Source organism: Peromyscus leucopus, chromosome 7 (assembly GCF_004664715.2).
Source record: "Peromyscus leucopus breed LL Stock chromosome 7, UCI_PerLeu_2.1, whole genome shotgun sequence".
Lineage (NCBI taxonomy): Eukaryota > Metazoa > Chordata > Mammalia > Rodentia > Cricetidae > Peromyscus > Peromyscus leucopus.
This window is the reverse complement of record NC_051069.1, coordinates 21,878,640-21,902,358: the sequence shown is the minus strand read 5'-3', so window position 1 is coordinate 21,902,358 and position 23,719 is coordinate 21,878,640. Positions and strand designations below refer to the sequence as shown.

Sequence of the window (23,719 nt, the reverse complement as noted above, 5' to 3'; positions counted from 1 at the left end):
CACTAACACATTATACTGTTTAATCCTCAGACTTCACCCAAGTTTGTTCCCATATTTTCCTTTCCAGGAAAAAGGGATCTATTTCAGAATCAAGTAGTGCTTTTAGCTACCACCCCGTTTACTGCCCTCGAACTGCAGCTACCCCTGGCTTGCTTTCACTTTCGTTATCATCAGACTTCAGGTTTGCAGTCCAGTATTTCGCAGATTGCCTATGAACTTGTTTTGTGTATGGCTTCCTTATGATCAGCTTGTACGCTTTGGCAGAAAGAGCACAGATGTGATGCCGTGTTTCCTTCATGATATGAGGGCTCTAACCTCAGGATGCTCCGTTATTGACAATATTCACATTGATCAGTGTTTGCCTGTGGTGTCACTTTGGTAATTAATGATCGTTTTGTGGGTGAGGCACTTGAAATCATGTAAATATTCCATTCCTCATCAAAGTTTTAATTTATTCATTTATTTTGTATCCACACACACCCATGTTTTTCTGTCTTATCTAATGGGTCGCACTCTCTTGTTGATTTTACTGTTAATGATTTTGATATTCAAATTATCCAACATGTTAACAAAGGCCATTGTAAACTGAATTCTGTGATCTTCTGATTTCCAATCATTCTTGCTTGTTGCTGGTATAAAGTTTTCCAAATGACCACTCTCATTCCCAGTCTCTTTAAATATAAGACTTTAACAGCAGTGTGACTTATCAGAATACATATGAAATGTGTACTGATTAACCAGGGTAATAAATATCCTCATATTCTTATCATGACTTTGTGTTTGCTGCCCTGAGCTCCCTTCTTGTAGTTACTCATAAATAAGTAATAGGCTATTGTGTTGTGCAGGTCACTGCTGCTCTTGTAGAACAATGGAACTGTTCATTCTACCTATGTATGTTACTTTTTATTACTCAGATAACTCGTGTTTTGTTTTTTTTGTTTTTTTTTCCTGCGTCTGCCCTGGAGTCGTCCAATTTCACGAAGTCTTGGGTCTCTTTAGTGGAGAATATATGCATATCTATATGTATGCTCAATATGGAAAGTCCCAAAGTGACTCTACTGTGGTGGTATTGTGTTCCCCAAAATATTGTGTACTCTAATAAATTTATCTGGGGTCAGAGAACAGACAGCCACTAGATACAAAGGCTAGAAAATGGTAGCACTCACACCTTTAATCCTAGCATTCCAGAGATAGAAATCCCTCTGGATCTCTGTGAGTTCAAGGCCACATTGGAAATAGCCAAGCATGGTGACACACGCCTTTAATCCCAGAAAGCCAGCCTTTAATCCCAGGGAGTGGTGGTAGAAAGCAAAAAGATATATAAGGCGTGATGACCAGGCGTGATTTTGGCTGGTTAAAAATGTGGCTGGTTAAGCTTCAGGCTTTTGAGCAGCAGCTCATCTGAGACCCATTCCGGATGAGGACTCAGAGGCCTCCAGTCTGAGGAGACAAGACCAACTGAGGATCCGGCGAGGTGAGATAGCTATGGCTTGTTCTGTCTCTCTGATCTACCAGCATGGACCCCAATAACTGGCCTCGGGTTTGATTTTATTAATAAGAACTTTTAAGATTCATGCTACACTCCACTGTTTTCTATTTGCACCGAACATGATAGTGTCTATTCCAGTTTTCTCCCTCTGATGCCTGTGACTGCCTTCTTTGGGAATGAGAAGCTTGCTTCTTCTTATCCTTAGTATGTCTACTTCTCTCACCAGTCTTTCTGCCTACACAGTCTCCAATGCTGCTGCCACCCATCCCCAGAACAACGCATACTGTCTGAGCCAGGAGAACAAGGAGCCCTGAAGCAAGTGCAAGCTTCATTTTTACTTTCTAAAGTAATTTCCAAGTTGGGTTTTTCCAAGTTTAGATGTCGGGAGAATTAAAAAAAAAAAAAAAAAAAGGTCCCCTGAGGCCACATGCAAAGGAAGGGCTGTAAACACACACTGACTAACATTCTGCTTCCTGCTTTTCATTGGATTTTATTTGGGATGAGGGGGCAGATATGGGAATTGATGTGCAGGCCAGCCTGGAGCTTCCATACATAGGCTTTGAAAAGATTCCACAGTGTCTGTCTTTTTGTGATTGCACGTGTTGCTGTCGAGAGCAAGGAGAACAGAAACTAGAGGGAGCTTTCCAAGCTCCTTGGTCACATCTTTCCCCTGACTGGTGAAAGCATCAGTTGTAACCCACTGGCTGACAGTTGCTGAGGGTCTGCTGTATAGCAGCCCCTGGGCAAGGTGCCTTCTCACAAGGCTGAGCTGAGGGAGGCTCTGGGATAAGGGGTATAGCCAGAACTTGGGGACCCAGGAGGAACTTGTGAAGATTCTGTGCTCACCCTAAGAACTGATCTAGCATTTTCATAAAAGTTCTGAACATTTTCCTTATACGAAACAGGAGGCTTTTGCTTTTTCTTTTCTCATTTTTGCTGTTTTTTTTTTTTCACATGTCTTAGTAATATATTTCATTTTCCACCCATCCACTCTCCTTGCTCCTCCCCATTCTGTCCGGGGAGAACTCATAAATATCATTGGTCACAAATCCACTCTCCATACTTGCCAGAGTTACAAACCCACTTTCTGAAGGGTTCACAGCCATGTTGTCATAGTCACAAGATAGGTCATCGGGAGTGGCTTCACCAGAACACACCCGGAATGAGATGTTCTTCAGATCTGGCCGGGGCTCAGCTAAATCGGCTTCACTTTGTTTTCTAATGACATTGTAAACATCTAGGTTGGGGCTGTTTTCTTGGTGAGGAGTGGGCCAAATGGTGTGTTGCTCCTTTGTGCCAGGGTCTGACTGCTCTTGTTTTCTAGAAGAAGAGAACCAGGCTGAGTATTTGAGCTTAGGGTACTGAGAATATATACCCCTGTTCCTACTGAAGTGGAGGGAGTAACCTCAGGAAGTGACCTAGTTCTACTTCTCACCTACCTACACCTATAGGTTTTGTGGGTTGGGTAGGAGACAACCAGGAAACTGTTATGATCATAGTGATCCTACATCTGCCATTCACTGTCACTAGCTTGGGTTCCAGGACTCCCTTGAGAATATGAGGCCAGAAAGCAAAAGGAGAAAAAAATTATACTAAAAACCCCATTTCTAAGTAAAATTAGCTATTTCTACTTCTATTCTATTTCTATCCTATCATTAAAAGTAGATAACAAGAGTAGAATTAATAATATCATTGACTCAATCACCAATAGAAATCATGTTCCCATATCATATCAGTTATTGCAGTCACTTTGAAATGTTTTATGGTTACCTGTACTTTAAAATTATAATTATACCTACCACTAAGAATCATTAATAAAGAAACAATTCATTTTGGGAAATATTTTGCTAAACTATGTAATGGTATATTTGTTTTTTTTTCCAATGCATTTTGTTTGCCACACTTACAAATATTGTTTAAGGGACTGGGGATAAAGCTAAATGTTACTTGTCTGGCATGTGGAAAGCCCTGGGTTGATCCTGAGGACTGTTTAAAAAATGAAGGAAGGAAGGAAGAAAAAAAGAAAAAAGGAAAGAGAGAGAGAGAGAGGAGAGAGAGAGAGAGAGAGAGAGAGGAGAGAGAGGAGAGAGAATGAGAATGATTTGGGAAGAAAGCTGCAATTCCCCAATTCTAGCAAAGCGGTAAATACATTTAAAGAAACAACTGCAGTGTAAGCCACTGGAAAAATGTATCTGTAGTTGTTTAGCTGAATTCTATTTTAAATTCAAGAGAATTACTAATAGAAATGATTATAGTAATGACTAATACTTTTGAGTGTTTATTATATGCTTGTTATGTGTGTATTCGTTACTTTAATACCACAATAATCCTTTAAGAGGCTTATTACATGAAATAGGTTCTGCATTGGAATTTTACAAATTTATTTCCAATTGTTCATCAAAGTGAGTAAACTTAAGCTGGACTTTGATTTTCCTTCTGTAAAAGTGAGAATGCTAGCCTTCTTGTATGCATACCATGAGGACAGGGAACAAAAGTGTAACTGAGGACAGTTGCATGTACCTAAACTACATGAGCACATGATCCAGATTACATACAGAGGCTGCCTATGCTACCTAGTTTAGCTACTTTTGAAATCAATTAAAAGAAAAGTCAGTTAAAAAGAATTTGGTGCCAGGCGGTGGTGGTGCACACCTTTAATCCCAGCACTTGGAGGCAGCGTCAGGTGGATCTCTGTGAGTTTGACTACAGAGTGAGTTCCAGGAAAGGTGTAAAGCTACATTGAGAAACCCTGTCTCAAAAAAAAAAAAAAAAAAAAAAAATTGGCTGATTCATTCTGAAGGGACTGACTTTGTATCAGATGCTTCCCAGAATGCTCTGGAACACATAGTTTTTATGTGGTCCATTAGTCATTCCTTACTCAACAGACTTTTTTGGAATAAGGACCTACATTTTGGAGAGCACTTTGCTAGGTAATACATGGGTGCACAGGAAGTGAATAACACTGTTTTACCTTCCACATTGCTTAAAAATCTTCCACGCACTGAGAAAAGAAAGGACATAGGACTACTGGCTTAGTCACAAATTAGTACAAATGCTCAGCTGAATGCTACCTGCCTGATGTGGACCTAGAGTCCCGAGTCAGCCACAGTTTACTCTCAGTTCTGCACTGATCCTTCTCTTGGAGTTTTCATGGCTTTTAAGGACACCAACTGGGCAGCCTCCAAATCTCAAAGAGTGAGAGGGTGCAAAGGTGTTCATGATGAAGGTTATACTTGCCTCCTTCTGCAGATGCAAAGCCAGCATGCAGCTGAAAGGACCACTAGTAGGAGGAAAAGGGGAATCAAGCTGGGGATTAGGATGTAGGCAAGATTCAAAGCAGCCCCTGAAAAAGAAAAAAGCATCTATTAGCTCTGGTGATCTCCTCTGGACACCAAAGCCTAATGGAGCTTCCCGGGTGGGTACCACATCAGTGTACCAGCAGAAGTATATTGTTTACTTTTGTGTATCTGTGAGCCAATTATCCAAAAGGACAATTTTGCCCTGGAAGAGGTGGGAATGGGGGGTGGGCTGGGGGGAAGGGGAGGGGGCAGGAAGGGAGAGAACAAGGGAATCTGTGGCTGTTATGTAGAACTGAATGGTATTGTAAAATAAAATAAAAGGAAAAAAAAAAAGACCAAAGATGGTTTCAGGTCAGGGCTTACTGACTGGCTCCATGAAATCAGGCAGAACATCATGGAGGTAAGCAAATGTAGAGGAAGAGGTGGCTGTGTATATCATGGTGAACAGGACACAGAGAAAAAGGAACATACAAGGTACCACATATAAGCTTCAAAGGCATGCTCCCTGTGACCCACTTCCTCCAGCTAGGACCCATACCCTAAAATTTTCAGAATCTTCCATATAGCACTACCACCTGGGGACCAAACATTCAATACATGAGTATTCAGAAGATATTTTAGAGTCAAACTGTAACAAAGAGGTTGATAGTCCTGATTCCACTGGGGGGAGATGACACAGAAGATCCCATCTGAAACCATTCCAGACCTTGCCCTGGCTGGGTCTTTATTTGGTTGTTCTCAATTTGGATCCTGTATAATAAGATGTGCAGACACTGTATTCCGAAATTCTGTGAGTTCTAGTGAATTGAAGAGCCTGACAGGACTGGTGGGCACTACTGAATGTGTAGTCAGTTGAATATTAGTGCAAGTGGTCTGAGGACTTCAAGACCTGTGACTGATGTCTGATGTGAGAGGTGTGGAATATGCCTTTAAGCTGTGGGGGGAATCTGCATAGACATTCAGTGTCTGAACTGAATCGCAGTAAAACAGTACACTCTACTTTATGAAGTTGATAATGCTGTCAGCTAGGTATGAAAAATGCTAAATGATTAAACTGAAGCACAGATACATTTTTTTTTAAAGTTAAGTTGCCCAGTGACAAAATCCCAGATTTCCCTCTTGAAACTCAGGGTGAGAGTGAGGTCAAAAGCTCATTAGCACTCCAGTTTATCACCGAAACTTTTTTACCTTTTATGATGAAGCCTTTTAGATGTTTATCTTTCCCATTTCCTCAGTTTGGTTCACAGATGAATATTGATCCCAGATGGTATATATTATGGCTTGGGTTATTTCACTCTTGTTTTTATATATCCATTCTTTCAGTCCCTATGCCATCCCACTTCCGATGGTCAGGAAAGTTCCCAAGTCTTGCCTTTACAGAGACAGGCACAACCTTCTACCTCCTGTCTAGTCTCAGTAGTCTTAGGATAGTACCCATTGCATATTTCATTGTTGCAATTAATATGGTGTTTGCAATGTCACAGATCTCCCCAATTTCACCTGTTAAGGAGCTGCATAAAGAAGAAAGTAGGAAGTTTAGCCATAGGTAATTTCTAGTCCCGTTGTCTATTTTCCCCCAGTACCTCTGCTTTCTTCAAATGTTTCTTTGATGTCTTCTTTCTGTGTTTCTTCTGGAAGTGATGGTGTTGCTGGCTCAGTTGCTTCACCTGAGAGAGACACATATGGACTTGAGAGTCTGAAGAAAGGTGTGCTATAGTCCAGGCATGCTCTGAGGTCCTGCCACATGTAGAGTGGTATGCAAGAAAACAGTAGTGATTTGACCAATGCCATTGATAGACACAGTAAAGTTTGAATTTGTTGCACTAGAAGTTTGTCTTGTGTGTGTGTGTGTGTGTGTGTGTGTGTGTGTGTGTGTGCCTGTATATGTATGTGCAAAAATATGTATCTGTGTGTTTTGTGTGTGTGTACATAGTCTAGAGGTTGACACCAGACATCTTCCTCTACTGTTCCCCACCCCGTGTTGTGAGACAGTCTCTCTGAACATGGAGCTTGCATATTCAGGTAGATTGGCTGGCAGGTGAACCCTGTCTCTGCCTCCCCAGAGATGCCCATCACTGTGCCAAGCTTTTGGACATGGATTCTGGAGTTCTGACTCAGGTCCGTCCCCATGCTTGCACAGTGAGCAGCATTTCACCCACAGAGCATCTCCCCAGACATGTCTTCATAGTTTTGGTGAGAACTTTGCCAATGATCAGGCACCACAACAGCCAACAAGCAATATAAAGGACTAAAGTACATAGGGGAGGTAAAATGGCTCACTGCTAGGACCATAAATAATCAGTTGGGCTCATTGATTACATCATTAGATTAAATTACTCCTTTTATAGTCACAAAATGCTAATAATAATAATAATAATAAGCATCCACAATGGAATTTTCAAACCATTACTTTTCAGTTTTGACCAACATAGATAACAGTGGGCAGAGAATGAGAATGATGGGCTAGCTGCCACAATTGGATGTGACAGATATCTGCCCAATTTGCCTGGGCAAACACCAGTGGTCTTCCTGCTGAATAATTGGTTCTAAAGGCCTGGTTTTAAATCTATGAAGGGGACTGTGAAATGGCCCAAATTAACCCAAATTTCATATGACAGACTTACCTCCAGGCCTTATAGAAGGTGTTGTACTTGGTTTCTCTGTAGCAGAAAGAAACAAAAACAAAAACAATGCTTACATTTCCCTTCATCTGAATGAAATCAGCTAACGTGTGCCATCTAATTCCAATAAACTCTATTTATTATCACCTTATTAATTATTGTTATCAGATACCAGAGGTAGGTTGCCTAAGTCAAAGAGTTACTTGAACATGAATACTAGCCTTCCTTCAGCTTTCCTTCAGTGTCTTTTTAAAAGTATTTAGGAACTTTAATATTAGGCTTTCCAAATGCACACAAAAATAGTATATTGAGTTCCTGTGTGCTGTCATACAACTTCCACCTTATCAGCATGGAGCTCATTGAGCTTCAGCATTGATCCCTACTCCCCCACTGAAGTTCCTGCCTGAGAATGTCTTTAAGTGGTCCAAGATATTTTGTCAGTTCCTACTGAGGACATTTCAGAGAGCAACAAACACACAGTCTTCAGGAAGTGAAAGTTGAGGGATTGTCCAGTTTCAAGGTAGAAACTCTTAGCCTTGATATACTTAAAATATGTCTAAGAGCTTCTAAGTCATACAGACAACTTATGGCAAATGTTTTTGCTGTTGGCTGACCTGGTACTAGCTTTGAGTCTCTTATGCTAACACAGAAGGGAAGTAATACTTAATCATCATCATCATCATCATCTTCTTCTTCTCCTCCTCCTCCTCCTTCTCTTTCCTCTCCTTTTTCTTTCTTCTCTCCTCTCCTCCTTCTACAAAAGATTTATTATGTATACAGTGTTCTGCCTGCATGTATGCCTTCACATTAGAAGAGGGCACCAGATCTCATTACAGATGGTTGTGAGCCACCATGTGGTTGCTGGGAATTGAACTCAGGACCTCTGGAAGAGCAGCCAGTGCTCTTAACCTCTGAGTCATCTCTCCAGCCCTAATCTTCTTTCTTTACATATGTATGTATAGACATGATATAAGTCTGTTTATTATTTACTTTGCAAACTTACCCACAGAGTGCCTACTAGATGCTAGAGACTATCCTCAGCATTTTATAAAAATAATTAATCTTGGTAACAGGCTTATAAGGGAGCCTTATTACTATTCTTACTTTATACACGAAGAAACTAAAATAAAGGGAGTTTAAATAACCTGCTTAAATTTCATAGCTAATATTTAGCTGAAAGGAATGTCAACTAAATAAATTTAAATAAAAATTAAAATCATAAACAGGCATAATTGTGCTACCTAGCAAAGATAAAACAACACATGTGAAAGATTCTAAGTCTGTTAAAGAGTTTATATTCTGACACCTGTGATCCCCACATACAGTCATCTCCTGTAGTTCTGATCACTGACACTGTGGCCCTGAGCGCAGCACATCTGTGCACAGTGGCCCTGAGCACAGCACATCTGAGCACAGTGGCCCTGAGCACAGCACATTTGTGCACTGTGGCCCTGAGCACAGCACATCTGTGCACAGTGGCCCTGAGCACAGCACATCTGTGCACTGTGGCCCTGAGCACAGCACACCTGTGCACTGTGGCCCTGAGTATAGCACATCTGTGCACAGTGGCCCTGAGCACAGCACATCTGTGCACTGTGGCCCTGAGCACAGCACATCTGTGCACTGTGGCCCTGAGCACAGCACACCTGTGCACTGTGGCCCTGAGCACAGCACACCTGTGCACTGTGGCCCTGAGCACAGCACACCTGTGCACAGTGCAGCATTTCCATTGTTCCCTGCACAGTATCTGCCACACCTCAGATGATTTTGTGTCATTCCACTGAATGTTCCTGTCTCTTTAGCGCACACTCTGGCTGTTGTGTCACCTATTCCACATGATCACATTCCCAAATCTAGTTTTAGACATGATCGCTCACTCACACAGTTCCTTACCAGTGTGTCATAATATTAGGAGGGTAGTGTGCCAGCCTGTGGGAATCACAGAAGTAACAACCAAGGAACCAACATTGGTAAGATACTGTTATTTAATCTACAAACCTTATTCACATTCTGCCAACTGACAAAATTATGTCACTTGCAGAACACTGTTATCATCACTGTCATCACCACCCTCTTGGACTAGGATGCAATCAGGGTGACTTGCTGCATTTAGTTGTTAGGAGAGAAGGTGATGCTTAACCTGAAGCCTGAAGGGTGAGGATGAGTTGACTGGGAATGGGGGAAATGTTTCCGGTAGAGAAAGTAGCAGATAAGAGCTTTCAAGGAACTGTACTGAGTGCAGAGTTATTTTAATAGGATAAGGAGAGGAGTCAAGCGTGCTAGGAGGTGAGGTGGAAAATGAGGACCTTTCCCCTGCATGATAAGCTGAAAGAATTTATCTTGTGGGGGTGTGGCTTCTCAAAGGCCAGTGTTAGTTCTTCTCCATATGCCTATCTTCCTTTATAAGATCTCATCTATATGTCCTGGGGGGCTGATCTCCATGGACTATGTCACTGGGGCACCCCTGTTCTTTGGTGTCTTATTGGCTTTAGCCAATGGGAAGCAAAGGCAGGGGTCAGAAGGTTGGGGCAGGCAGAGGTCCTGGCATGCATTCTTCATGCTCATTTTCTTGTCAGTATGGTTTGTCAGCAGCTGTATTCTGGTTTCTGCTTCTGTTGGGAGGGTCCTTTCTCTGGGTTCTGCTAAAATGATTCCCTTGCTTTGTTCTTTTAGGTTTAGGGGTGGTAGAGCTTCCTATTGTAGATATCAAGCTAATCCAAGCAATAATAAAAGTGATAGGTAATTTATGTCTTTTTAGAAAAGAACCAAGTTAGAAAAATAAAAGGATATTAAAGCAAATCTCAAAATCTCTCATTAAGAGAGTTTTTGGTGAGTTTTTTGGTGAGTTTTGATGTGGGCCCAGTGATGACGGCATACAGAAACCTTGAACCAGACCAAGGACTCATTGCAGTGATCATTCTGTGTGGGGGGCGCTGATTGGACAAAAGGGTGTACCACATGGCATATCATCTCACACTAGGACAAATGAAGAGGTGTTGGAAAGATGGAGGAGTGAGGTGGGTTTTTGATTGTTTTGTTTTGTTTTTAATTAATTTTGGGGGGACATACTGCAGGGGTGAAGGAAGGATATGGAGGGGCTGAGAGGTGAGCTGAATTGAGGTGCAGGATGTGAAATTTCCAAAGAATCAATAAAGAATTATGTTTTAAGAAGTACAAATATTTAAACCATGAAGTTATTAGAATGGAATAAACAAAAGTGACGGAAGATGGAAAGCTTGTGAACCAGTGCTTTCTTTCACTGCTCTGGGAAGGTGGCCTACTAAGCCAGTCTGGGTCTCTGCAGCCTCTCTCTACCTGAGGCAACTGTGTATGGCGAGGAGAGACAGGCCATGGAGAAGAGTTCATCCGAGGCTAGAATGGGTGAGGAAAAACATTTTTTGGCACTAAATTGTCACCAAAGTATAATGTAGTTCAGGCAGCTAAAAATGGCGATAGTATTTAGTCCCAAATTATAATAGATACACCCAGCAAGTCATTCTACCCCTGTTGGGAAAGGCCGTGGAACTGGGGCCAAGCAGTTGGCTTCCGGGAAGTGAGAAACTTCGGGGACACATCAAGAATGAGTGTAAGTTTAGTTCTGAATTGATTTTAATAAAGGAGTCTAGGAACTCAGCAGAGCGAGACTGTGGGCTTGTTGCCAGTTCCAACTCTTTGCAGCTCTGGGAGCAGATGCAAGTTTAATTGCAAGGTGGTGGGTGGCTGGGGACTTTTAAACTTCTTTATCAAAGTGCCCGCTGTCTACGACTGCAGTAAAGTTGGGACATTTTGTCACTGGCCTTTTCTGGTCATTAGTATGTTTCCTTGAATTCCAGGAAATAATCTCAAGTGGCTGCTGGAGGACTTGCAGAAGTAACCATCAGCTTGTTCTAGGCTCCTACAGCCAACCACACATGGAAGGAGTAGTTTGTCCTGTTCACAGCAGAGGCCTGCACCAGATACTCACATAAGTCTTGCTTTTTGTTTATTTGTTTCTTGGTTTTTTTGAGACAGGGTTTCTCTGTGTAGCCTTGGCCATTCTGGAACTTGTTCTGTAGACCTGGCTGGCCTCAAACTCACAGAGATCTGCCTGCCTCTGCCTCCAGAGTGCTGAGATTAAAGGCGTGCACCCCACCACCTGGTGTATAAGTCTTGCTTTTTTTTTCTATCATAAGTCAATTAGATCCTTTCCTTTCTCATCCCTTCTTTTGCATCTGACAGCCTCTCCTTTGCTAGAACTAGTTCTCAGTGACGGAGTGTCATCACATTTCCATCTACAAGAATCTCAAAGTTTAATGTGGCTGGCATTTGCAACAAGCTTTCTCAGTGAGCACAGAATAAGTTCTTAGTACCAGCAGCTGTTTTTGAAAGGGGGAAAGAAGTTGGAAATGTAGCCATATAACCGGGGGGAAAGTTTTGTTACCGTCAGCGTATTTGCAAATGAAATTGTTCTTCATGTTGCACCGGTCATCGTTCCACTGGAACATGTATGAGCCCCCGATGCCCGCTGGTGCCGATGGCTGATGGTACATGACCACGCAGACCTCGCTGCCACAGGAAGGTTCATCCACATACCAGTTCCTGAAGGAAAAGGATGGACAATGGAGACAACGGGAGAAACACACTCTAAGACCTCCTTGTCTTTATTTTCTCTATATGAGGTTCCATCGAACCGTAAGTGTCAGATTCTGTTTCAGAACACGGTACAGAGAGAAGGAGGAATTGAAGCACTGCCAAAGAGTAGACACACGCTGTTGATCCAGTGTGGCTGTCACAATCAATCATCTGACATCTGCCACAACCTCTTTGCAGGGAGGAATATATTATATTCTTCTGTCTGCAAGATAATTATGAGCAGTCGCAGCTAGCGCGGAGCTAGTCTGGAAGATCTTAATGCTTGCCTTCTCTTTTGGCTCTGTGCTACTTGGGCTTGGATTCTATCTTTTCAGATATCATACATACTGAGGAGAGACATGACATATCTTTCTCAAAGCTCACCCTGCTTCTGTCTTGCTACTTTCCAATAGCTACCTCTGCCACACCAGCCCCAGATGATGGATGAGAAGACGAAGAATCTGAAGGAGATATCCCAAAATATAGAAGCTGCCAAAGCAGGAGAGGGGCTGGGGAGAGGATAGGAGGCCATCTTGGTCTTCAATAGTTTTCAAATCATTTGCACAGGATCAGGGAAATGAACCCCCTTGCCTCCACTCTGAGGTATCTTCCTTTTGCCTCTTTAGCTCCTTGAAAGGGTTCACAGTAGGTTTAGCTTTACCATCCAGTAGTTCCTGGAACTGAGTGGTGCTGCCACCTTGTTGAATATGTGGGAACCAGGATAAGGTCTTGGAGCCCACAGAATAGAAGTTTGCAAACATTTACCTCATCTGTCAATTGAGGGCCGGGCTTTACAGTCTGCCTGAGTACCTGATCTGCTTCTTTCCAGGGCTAGCTCCAACTCTCAGACTTTATCTAGACACTACTGCTCTGCCCATGTCTTCGCAAGCCTCTCTACTGGAGAGTTGGCCTAGAGACATGTCTTCTGGTAGCAATACAATGTGACTCTGCTTTAGTCCTGCGTTGCAGTCTGCTGAAAGGAAGATCCTTTGTTGCACCTACTGTGTTAAAAGAGTTTCCTGAACAACAGCTAAATTTATAATAAAACTCTGGATATTATGCATGAACATGTGGTTGGGGCCTTGGTGGAGACTGGGCTTTGTGCCTCATTAGTTAACTTCAGCACAACTGGTCCTCCCCATAGTTTTATGGCTTTATGTTACTTCATCTCAAGAGGGAGAGAGGGAGAGAGGAAGAGAGAGGAGGTAGAGAGGAGGAGGGAGGGAAGAGAGAGAAAGAGACAGATTGATTGATTTCTAGATAATATTTTTGAACTTAAGCCAGTTTTCAGAATTGTAACTCACAAGTAAGGGGAAAGGCCAGATGCCTAGGAAGAAAATCCTGTAATGCTGTGGCAGGTGTCTATAGTAAGAATTTCTTCTGTTCTTTCTCCAGGATGACCTTTGGCTATTTAACCAAATAGCCATACACTTGGGAAGGGGGATATGTCTAAATATTGCTAGAATTATTAAGCATAAGGTATAATGGGCACTGATGTCATCAAAGCCACACGTCAGAATGGGAGCACATTGGGGCAAGCTATTTAATCAGTTATCTCACTGTGGGCCTAACCAGTAGTCATTGGCCCAGCTCCAAAAAATATTGTCTATCTATCTATCTATCTATCTATCTATCTATCAATTGGCTCTATTTTTTTTCATTTGTTGTTGTGAGACAAGGTCTAGTGTAGCCCTTCCAGGTGAGCCTTTAGCTAGCTGAGGCCAAACATGAACCTCATCTTCTAGCTCCTACCTCTGGAGTAGGAAGGATCCCATTATATGCCCGTATGCCTCAACTATCCCATTTTTAGGGGTTGCTGAGGATGGAACCCAGGGCCTCTGAATAGACCTATTTAGTAGTTGGTATAGTTCCCCATTGACTTCTTAGGCCACCATAGTATAGAACTCTGAGCATAAACCTCCAAAACTGCATTCCCTCACCACAGCACCTTATCTAGAGTTAGATGGCAAGAAGCAGTTGCACTTTGAAGACCTGGTATGCAGAGTGCTGTCTCCCATCATAGCTCTGCTTAGCTCACGTGTCTGACTCCTGTGAAGCCCAGGCAGACTAAAGTTTCATACAAGAGGAGCACACACTCAACCCTGCAGCCCCCAACTGTGGCTGTCATTCTATATGTAATATCTTTGCTAGAGAAATATGCAGATCTGGTGAACACATCCAAGAGACTCTGGAACAGTTTACAGTCATCGGAAATGGACACAGTTTACACTTAGGGTTTTACCTTGTTTTGATTTTTTTCCTCACACCCAGTTATAATACCTGGATTTCCTATGACTTGTGAAGAAAATCATACTGGTCCATTATACCGCTGACCACTGTGCCCATTGCACCAGATAAGCAAGGGGAAAAAAGGAGACCTTAGTAAGACTCGTGTATTCCAGAAAGTTGGAGTAAAATTTAATGAATATTCAGGACCTATCACTTCATTGGAATGTATAGATGTCTAGTGATCTGGACAATGCAAGAACATCCCTTTCAAATTAAATAACAAACCATTATATCATATCATACAATAATTTAAAGGAAGCATAGTACTTAGCAGGCCTCTTTGAGTTCCAGAGGTTTTGTATTTCTCACCTGACAGTACTACTGTGGTCTGTATGACAGATGGGCAGTTTTGAGTGGGATTCTGAGCAGAAAGGGAGTCTAAGGAGGTCTGGGCTCAGGTGTTTCTCACAATTGTACTTTCTTCAGCTCACACCCCTGTGAGAGGAAGAATCCCTTGTGACTAGTTGATACAGCTAGCTCAATCTTGGGTCTAAGTGAAGTCAAAGAAGCTGAAATGACTTTACCACAGCTGCACTAAGGGGTGGCTTTGAAATCCATTGGTGAGGGGACAGCCTCCCACTGGCTAGCGCTTTAGTTAGTATACCTCATTAGCCACTTTATATGGAAGTAGAAGTTTTTGGAGGTTAAAACATATGAAACTTGGGTCAAATGAAGATGCACAACCAACTAGTAAGATATAAAAGAAAAAGAATGAAGGTTGGAGACAATGACATCTTGAATAGAATGAAGTGAACAGAGATAAAGAAGTGAGCGTGAAGTCTGAGAATTTTTTTAGCATGTGATAAGCTCATCAGGGAGTATCTTCTACAGAATTGGCACTAAACAACCAGGGAGACAAAAATGAGTGAGCCAAATGATGCCAACCAGCTGTTCTCAGCCACACCCATAGTATCTCAATAGATAAATAAGAACAATAACCATGGAGGCTCTGCATACAAGACTGATCTGGACAAACATCCAGCCTTCCGGCAATAGAGACCCATATTAAGACTGATGCTAACTCCAGCCTGAGTCGTTCAAGGTGACCCCAGAGATGGTCTGGCAATGCCAGTAAGCCAGCCATTGAAACCAACAGAGGCTGGGGAGGATGAGAAGGGAATAGTATAGCACTGGTAATTAAGGAGACAAACATGATACTTGGTGGTAAGTTAGCTACAATGTGCCCTGAAATGGAACAGTTACTGATTTTGGTAGGAATAGATATGATCTGGGCATTGAGTTTGCTTTTTCTGCCTTGGGGTTTTAGTCAGATCCACTATCCAAAAGTGTAAATAGTGTCTTATCTGTCAAAATAAGACCCCAAATACAGTCTCATCAGGTAAAGACCTGCCTGATTTGACCCCCATCCCAAAGCTGCCAGCTCAACTCATGGAAGAGCTTGTTGAAAATACAGCTGAAGCATCAGCCTCAAGGTAATTGAACTTTGGGGAGGGACATCATTCTCCAGTTAGCAGCGCATACTTTAAAGCAACAAGTTTCATTTCCCTGTATCTCTAAGAGTCGAATACATGGGTCTGGAGCCAGGGGTTAAGAGCATCAGCCCCTCCACTGAGTACCATCATCACTTGTGGAGTTTGTACTTCTCCTCTCTGCAATTCTATAATCTTGGAGTTTGCAGTCACTTAGTTTCCAGAGGGGAATATTTCCGTTAGGAAACACAGCAAGAGTCTAATCAAGCCACAAGCCATGGTTACCACGTGGCACTTGGGATCTCTGTGTTCAGAGATCAGCAGAAAAGAAGAGATGTCAGTTTCTAGGCAGGAGGTTATTTACTCTGTATTAGGAGGAGGTGGTTTGCTGCTGTATGTTATTGGTAGGAAGAGCCTGCCAGGTCATGTACTTGGGAGAATCTTCATGTCCACGTCCTACTTTTGAAAGTCAATGAGAAGGCAATACTCCAGGCTGAGAAGTGCAAGTTGGCTAGAGCCTCATGCTCTTCAGAGATGACGGTCTGGTTATGCTACTAAGTCGGCCATTGAGACCAGCAGAAGGGGTGGGGTATGTTATGGGATAGTAAAGGTGGTATGTCAGCAAGTGTCAGTTGTGGTTCTAAGATCATCTGCAGTGATGAGATATATACTTCCTACTCTGAACCTTCTCTTTCAAAATTTCTTCCAGGAAGAGAAGGCTGTAAGAATCTCAGAGGAGTTTCTTTTACAACTTTTATGAAGATGAGGTCTTATAAGTAGTCAGTAGAGAGTGAGAGTGGGCATGCTGTTTGCATGTCTGCGTACCATGTGCTTGCATGTCTGCATACCATGTGCATGCATGTCTGCGTACCATGTGCATGCATGTCTGCGTACCATGTGCATGCATGTCTGCGTACCATGTGCTTGCATGTCTGCATACCATGTGCATGCATGTCTGCGTACCATGTGCTTGCATGTCTGCATACCATGTGCATGCATGTCTGCGTACCATGTGCATGCATGTCTGTGTACCATGTGCATGCAGTACCTGCACAGTCCAGAAGAGGGAGGAAAATTCCCCCTGGAACTGGAGTTATAGACAGTTATGAGATGCCATGTGTGTGCTGGGAACTAAACCTCCGTCCACTACAAGAGCAGCCAGTGCTCTTAACTACTGAGGTATCGATCCAGCCCAGATAAACTATTTTTTAATCTTTATGCTTTTGAGTGATGGTGACTATACATTTTCCATATAATTGTAGAGCAAATTCGATTTTCTTCATTGTGAGCTCTCTGCTTAGGTCATTTGTCTTTTTGTCTCCGAGGCTTTGTATTTTATCATCTTTATATTTAAATCGACATACAACTCTTTATCATATAGAGAGTAACTTTTTGGTACATTGTTCCCCCTCCTTTCCCATGTTCGTCTTATAACGTTGATATTTTGGAATGTTTGTCCATGTCCCTGTGTCTTTTAGGAAGAGATGATGACAGTGTCATGGTGCATTGTGGGGTGTGAGTGCTCGTCAGTATCTTCATGCTGTGTGTTTAGGAGTTTCCTACAAACTGTAGTTTTCTTGAAGTCTCCACCCTTAGTCAGTTCAGAATAAGATGGATTCTTGCCCATATCATGATTCCCTGTGGTCTGGAGTCCTACCCTGGCCCCATCTTTATGTACCTTCAGTTTCTCAACATAGTCTTAGCTCCAAGGGCCAGAGAACCAGAACCACAGATGCCAAGCATGGCATGCCATTGGAAAAGTGCTGCTGGGCTTCACCCACCTGAACAGGGCACTTTGGGCCCAAGTCAAGGCTGAGTTCTCCGTTTTTTGCCATACTGCTCTGATCAGTAACCATCCTGTTGTTACTGCCAGACCTTCTCATGAATCTGACACTGCGGGTCCTGCCTGACTGCTTTCTGAGCTGTGTCAAGGGAATCAGCTGCTGTGGGACCCACCCACTTACCTGAATTGTGATGTGCTTCCATCTGTCCAAGCATAAAGGTCCTGGCAGACTGTGCTGTTGCCCTGCTTCTCCTCCAGCCTCCTGAGGCCAATCCAGAAATCACCATCAGACGCCAAGAGGTTTTCAATGAACTTTTCTATCAGTCTCTGTTCATCTTCTGTTTCGATACTGACTAGCTGTCCCCCATCTCTCCTGCAGGCTTCGTTGGCTTCCTCAAAGTTCACTCTTTGAAAAGCATCACGGAAGTAAATGACTTTGTAGCAGGGCCTCCGAGTCCCTCCCCGGCAGACCAGCTGCCCTAGAGGAAAAAAAGAAGGCAACCTGTTTCAGTGCCCCAAGAAAGGCGACCAGGGCAGATGTACCTAGAAACATGTGAGGGAAGCTGTTTCTGGGCAGGAATTCTGATGGTCCATCTGTGGATTGTTATCACTCAAGGTTTCTAGAGAAAATTAATACTCCTTTACAACACAAAGTAACCATGACTTTAAACTTTGATGCCTGTATCGTGTAGGGGATCAATGTTATTGTTCCAGTGCAGATTGCTGAAGATGTTTCTGTATTTTAAAGAGAATAGGTAAATACTTATGGCTTAACTTAATGCATACAAATAAGACATTCATGCCCTTTGGAAGTCCCAGGGAATAAAGGGGGCTTAGAATAGGCGTTGTTGTTAAATGATTCCTTCAGTATAGAGGGGCATTCTCAAGTCAGTCATGGATTCCTTTTCCCTGAAGTCCCTTATCAATACAGAGGAACTCACTTGCTCAGCCTCTGATGTGAGCAGAAGCTAAGAGCATCCATGGGTTTTTCTGCTACTGATAATCAGGTCTCTGACCTAAAGATAATAGCTAGAGTTTACTGAACTTTTTCCATGTCCCATTAGCTATGGTAAAGGTTTTATTTTTTTTTTTTTTACTTTTATAAAAGATTATTCTTGGGCTGGAGAGATGGCTCAGTGGTTAAGAGCACTGGCTGCTCTTCCAGAGATCCTGAGTTCAATTCCCAGCAACCACATGGTGGCTCACAGCCATCTATAATGGGATCTAGTTCCCTCTTCTGTAATGCAGGCATACATGCAGAGAGAGAACTCATGCATAAAAATAAGTAAATATTAAAAAAAGATTATTCTCCTTTAGCCCCCAGAACAGTCTTTCAATGTCAAGACCATTTATGCCCCATTCCGTGAATGAGAAACTGAAGCTTCGAGAAATTGACTTGTCATCCAGCTCTCAGCAGCACTGTCAGAGTCAGGAGCCAGATCTGATTAGGAAGTCATACCAGAGTCACTGAATTGTATTGACGGTTCCCCACTCTCGGACAGGCTCAGCTTGCACTGGAAGCCCGTGTCTCCTTGATTGACACTTGAAGGACTGAAGGCAGGTTCAGAAAAACGAAAGAGATTCCACTGAGCAGCAAGTAGCAAAACGTTCACCACCACAGGCTGCCTTAGCTTGTGTCTGGACGGCTGAAGTCCTGCTGCAGCTGAAACCTAGCCCAGTCACCCTTTGTGCACTCGACATTTATTGGGGGACTCGTCCTTGCCTGATGTGTTAGGAACTGAGAATACAGAAATGCCAGTTCCCAACCCACAGGAGCCCACAGCTTGACCCTGGGTTTAAGTGTACAAAATAAAAGCCAAATTTCAACAAGGAGACTAGTTGCTTGCAATAAAAGAGCCAAACTGTAGGCTTCAGGTGTGAATTGCTGCCACCGAGTAAGACATAAATGATTTTAGTTTCTGAGCCTCTTGCCAGACCTTCTAGAGTGTTTCAACTTCCCCAATATATTTCAGTTCTCCAGGGAGCCAGGCAATGTTCATTATTTCGAGTAATTGTCCAGCATACAGGCCGAAAGACCACAGACAGTGCTAACTGTAAAAAAACAATACAAGTTTCTCCCCCAAACTACACACTTAGATAAATTCTCAATGAGCAAGGAGCTGGGAGCATCCTGTACCTGTTGCTGCTAAATAAAAAGTCTCTAACAGCACAGGTTCCCAGAGGATGAGAAGTGCCGATGAGAAGTGTCAAGAAGCTGGGCTTGCTCACCAGGGAGGTGTCCAGAGAAAAGGAGAAGGCAGGCAGCAGAGGAAGGCAAAGGGGCCCTGGCTTCTCCCAACCTGGCCACTAGCTTAACAGAAACTGGAGTTGCCTTTACTAGCAGTCCCACCTTCCCAGGCCAGACTGCCAAGAGAAAGCATAACACCTTGAATAGTGTTTCCTGTGTGGTCCAGGAATGGCTGCACACATCCCCTACTGTATGCTAGTGACTGCCAGGGAGTGCCAGAGCTGGAAGGCAGCCGAGGACCCATCTGGTTCCCCTGCCTTCAGGAAGTGTCTTTCTTTTCTCATTTGCAGGAAGGGGAAGGGCAGGCAGGAGGTCTCCCATCCCCATCAAGCGCGGAGCCATGCAGTCCTAACCCTCCCTGCTCCTCTGCTGAGCCGAACCACACCCCCCATCCTGAAATCAAAGAGTCCTTAAATTAGACCCACAAGCTGGGATTAGTGTACATTCCCATTTTTCTTCATCCTTCGGTTCCTCTTTAGCCAAAGGGGACCTGATTAAAAAAAAAAAAATACAGATATTCTCCCCCAGACATGCAGACTGAATGGAAGGAGAAAGAAGTCAGAGCACTGTACCTCCTCTGGGGTCCAAGTCCGAGGCTGCAGTGGCACACAAGGAAGGAAGCAGAGTCATTCTTGGAGCCTGGCAGGGCTGGTCCCGTTCTAACTAGTCTGCTTTCCCAATCTCCGAGCGCTCCCATTCCCGGCCGGCCACCCTCCCCTCAGAGGAGAGCAAGAGTAACAGGTAGGCTTCCCACAGTCCCGCAGATCCAGAATCCGCTGCCACGGCTAGAAGGATTCAAACACTGCACCGGGCAGCAGTGCTCAAGGGTGCAGGCGGTGGGGAACTCAACTGGCCCAAGTTTGCCCACGGCCCCACCCAGGCTACGTCCTCCCACTCAGCCCTTGGTAACCCCTGGCAGAGAATGGACTTTCAGCGTTGCAGGATACCCAGGGCGGCCCCAGGAACCGGAGCTGGTTGCACATTTGCTCCCTAGAAGCCGAGAACTCAGAAGGGCAGATTGGGTTCCGGAGTGGATCTTGGGATCGCTGACTCCCTCACTACGCGAAGGGTCACAGAAGGGGTGCAGTGGCCCTGAAGACAGTCCTCAACAGCTGGAGTGTACTGAGCGCATCAACCCCAGGCGCTTGGGCACCAACCCTCTCCCCCAGGGCGCACACTCACCGCTCAGCAGGCGACCCTTCGAACCCCGCGGTTCTGCCAGCAGCACAGCCAGCAACACGGCCCTCAGCGCTGGTCCTGGCTGCATTGCTGGACTCCAGTGCGTCCCGACACCCCAGAACTAAGGCAGAGAAGTGGGCACACAGGCGGCTGCGTTTGGGCAACTGCCACCAAGGCAGCCGCATCTCCGAAGGACCCACTGACTGGGAGGAGTCCGGGAGGGCGCAGAGTCCGTTAGTTGGTTGCCCCTCCGCCTCCTGGGACGTCACTGCGGGGAAGGCAGCCCCTTGGGCTGGCCCGCCCCCGATGGCTGCTGGATCTAGTGCTCCAAGCTCCAAAAAACTGCTAGCTCAGAGGAGGGAGCAGGCAACGGAAAGGGCCAGCTCTCCAGAGAGCGCCGCCCAGGGAGATCCTGAGTTTGCCTACGAGAGAGGAAAAACCCCACTAGGGATTGTCTGAACTCCCAGGAAGAGGGTACAGTATCTTCAAATAGTGTCATCCCTCGTCCTCATCACTACACCCAGTTCTTACCAAGTGGGTCTAGGATGAGGGAGGGATGGTTTCTCAGGCAGTCGGTGGGTCTACTGACAAGCGAGCGGTTCAGACTGAGGGGCTTCCAGGAAAGGAGGTAGGGCAGGAGTTCCTAAGAGGTCCCCGCCAGAAGCGAAAGTGTTCCCAATCTCAGTCAGAAAGCCATTTGCTTTGTACAGGACACATATTGGGAGGTGGGAATGGTTTGTGGAGTCCACCTTTGGTGGACAGAAAGATGACTCACCTAGGAAAGAATGATCCTACCCTTCCCCCCATAAAAGTTTCTTTAACCAACCTAGCCTAAGTGTCTGCTTTCCTTTAAACTCTCACAATAGTTGTGTTTATATCTGTGTCTTATGGTAGACGTGTTTTCAAATACATTCAAACAATAGAGCCCGTCTCCTGTCAAACAACAAACAAACAAACAACAACAACAAAAACAAAACAAAAACTATGGACTAACTAGAAAGCCAAGGGTTCTTTAGCTTTTCCATTATGCTATAATGTGAACCATAGCAGAAGCCATATCTGGGCTTTGGACTTGTGGATTTTGGTCCCAGTTTGCTTCTGTTTACCTATTCATCTAGCTTTTCAGAAGATCAGTCAGAAAAGCAAGATGGGACTGGAGAGATGGCTCAGTGGTTAATAGCACGCATTGTCCCAGCACCAGTGTGGCTCACAATCACCTGTAACTCCAATTCCAAGGGATCCCCTGTCCTATCTGGCCCAAAGAGGCAGCAGGTTAGCATGTGGTACATGTACATACATACATGCAGGAAAAACACTCAAACACATAAAATAGAATCTTTTGAAGACGAAACGGTGGTGCTCCCACGGTCTTGACCACTGCAGTTCCAAACGAACAGACCCAGAATAAAGGAGGGGTAGGAACAGGATCTGCCTCAGCTCCAGCTGAGACTATAGAAGGAGCTCTTGCTGTTGCAGAAAGCAGCAGACAGGGTGAGGACGGGCAGCCCTTCCCTGGGATCTCACTAAAATATCTCACAACTAACTATTCTTCCTAGAACGTATCCCCACAAAGGAACAGCTGTTGTGGTGGTAGGGCACTGGAGTGGTACCTGATGTTCTGTTTAGAATGCCGACGTGTGTGTCTGTGTGACCTTTGGCATTATCATTATATTTCTTGGAGGCATTAATAATTACCTTAAGAGTTTTGTGATGGTCTGTCAAGGATATGTAAAGGTGCAGTTACATTTGATTTAATGTCAGTTTAGATGATTTTTTCTAATGTCACAAGATCTGTTGCATCTTATGAAATGACCATTTTGTTTCAAATAGTATAATTGTGCCTTGAGTTCTCCCTGCGGTACTCTGACTTTGGTCCGTATTGGCTTTGCTAGCATATACAGTAAACTGAGTGTAGTGACTTGCAGCAGTGACCCCAATTCTTCACACTTCCCAGGATACATATAGCCATTATTATGCTAATATAGTCAGTCCCCCTTACTAAAAAGACTGAATATGTTTCTCTGGGCCAGGAGACTTGATTAATCCATAGACTAAACCAGAACTTCAGGAGCCTGTAGCAGAAAAGTTATTTCATGTTCTGCTCATTCTCTTGTGTCTTTTGACTCAGAGGAGCATGCCTCAGCTATCCTTCTGGTCCATGAGCATCTCCAAGAGGGTGGTATGGAGAACAGGGCTGCCTCAGTTTGTTGACAGGCTTATAGTGTGACGAAGCTGCTTTAAGTGGCCTGAAATCTGATCAGTCAGACCGTGAGCTGACTTTTGAATGAGCAACAGTAAACATTGCTCTAGAACTCTGTTAAGCAGTACTGTTGCAGTAATAACTAACTGTTTACCTGGCATCACAGGAATGTGTCACTGTGGGAGGACTAGTTGCAAAGAAAACTCACAATGTGTAATTTTTCTTTCTTTTGTTTTTTGAGAAAGGGTTTCTCTGTGTAGCCCTGGCTGTCCTCAAACTTGCTCTGTAGACCAGGCTAATGTCAAACTCACAGAGATCTGCTTGCCTCTGCTTCCCAAGTGCTGGGAATAAAAGCATAAGCCCCCACTGCCTGGCAGACAATATGTAATTTTTCTTGGTAAAATTTCTTTGGCCCAAGATCCATTCCTCAGCTTGATGAGCTCAAAGTTAACTAAGAGACCACCAGTTAAGTGCTTGGGCTAAGAGTATTCTGCATTTTTTGAATGTTTACATATATAAAATGAGATATTTTGGTGATAGGACCCAATTTCAAATGCAAAATTATTTCCT

The 23,719-nt window shown here is 43.9% G+C and overlaps 2 protein-coding genes across 4 annotated transcripts in view; one reads left to right on the top strand and one right to left on the bottom strand.

Moving 5' to 3' along the window:
• Btg4 (BTG anti-proliferation factor 4) overlaps window positions 1-23,719 on the top strand; it is a 111,267-nt gene that overhangs the window by 45,838 nt on the left and 41,710 nt on the right. The window lies entirely within an intron of this gene.
• Layn (layilin) lies at window positions 1,515-21,277 on the bottom strand. 2 transcript variants are annotated; one of them, XM_028864928.2, is made up of 8 exons: window positions 20,953-21,277; window positions 20,343-20,366; window positions 17,704-18,001; window positions 11,830-11,987; window positions 7,413-7,448; window positions 6,372-6,455; window positions 4,727-4,832; window positions 1,515-2,809 (listed from the first exon to the last, which is right to left on the bottom strand). In XM_028864928.2, the coding sequence occupies exons 1-8, from the start codon at window positions 21,035-21,037 to the stop codon at window positions 2,449-2,451; spliced, it is 1,152 nt and encodes a 383-aa protein (XP_028720761.1). In that variant the 5' UTR covers window positions 21,038-21,277; the 3' UTR covers window positions 1,515-2,448. The 2 variants fall into 2 exon arrangements, with proteins under 2 accessions (XP_028720761.1, XP_028720763.1); XM_028864930.2 differs by lacking the exon at window positions 20,343-20,366 and having other exon boundaries at window positions 20,953-21,275.

What these genes read in the sequence shown, in the direction of transcription:
- Layn (XM_028864928.2), bottom strand. Translation starts at nt 21,037, where the DNA reads ATGCAGCCAGGACCAGCGCTGAGGGCCGTGTTGCTGGCTGTGCTGCTG. An exon ending in ACCTTCTATAAGGCCTGGAG is followed by an intron (nt 6,456 to 7,412) that starts GTAAGTCTGTCA and finishes TGTCTCTCTCAG; the next exon opens with GTGAAGCAACTGAGCCAGCA. An exon ending in CTTTGCATCTGCAGAAGGAG is followed by an intron (nt 2,810 to 4,726) that starts GCAAGTATAACC and finishes CTCTTCTTCTAG; the next exon opens with AAAACAAGAGCAGTCAGACC.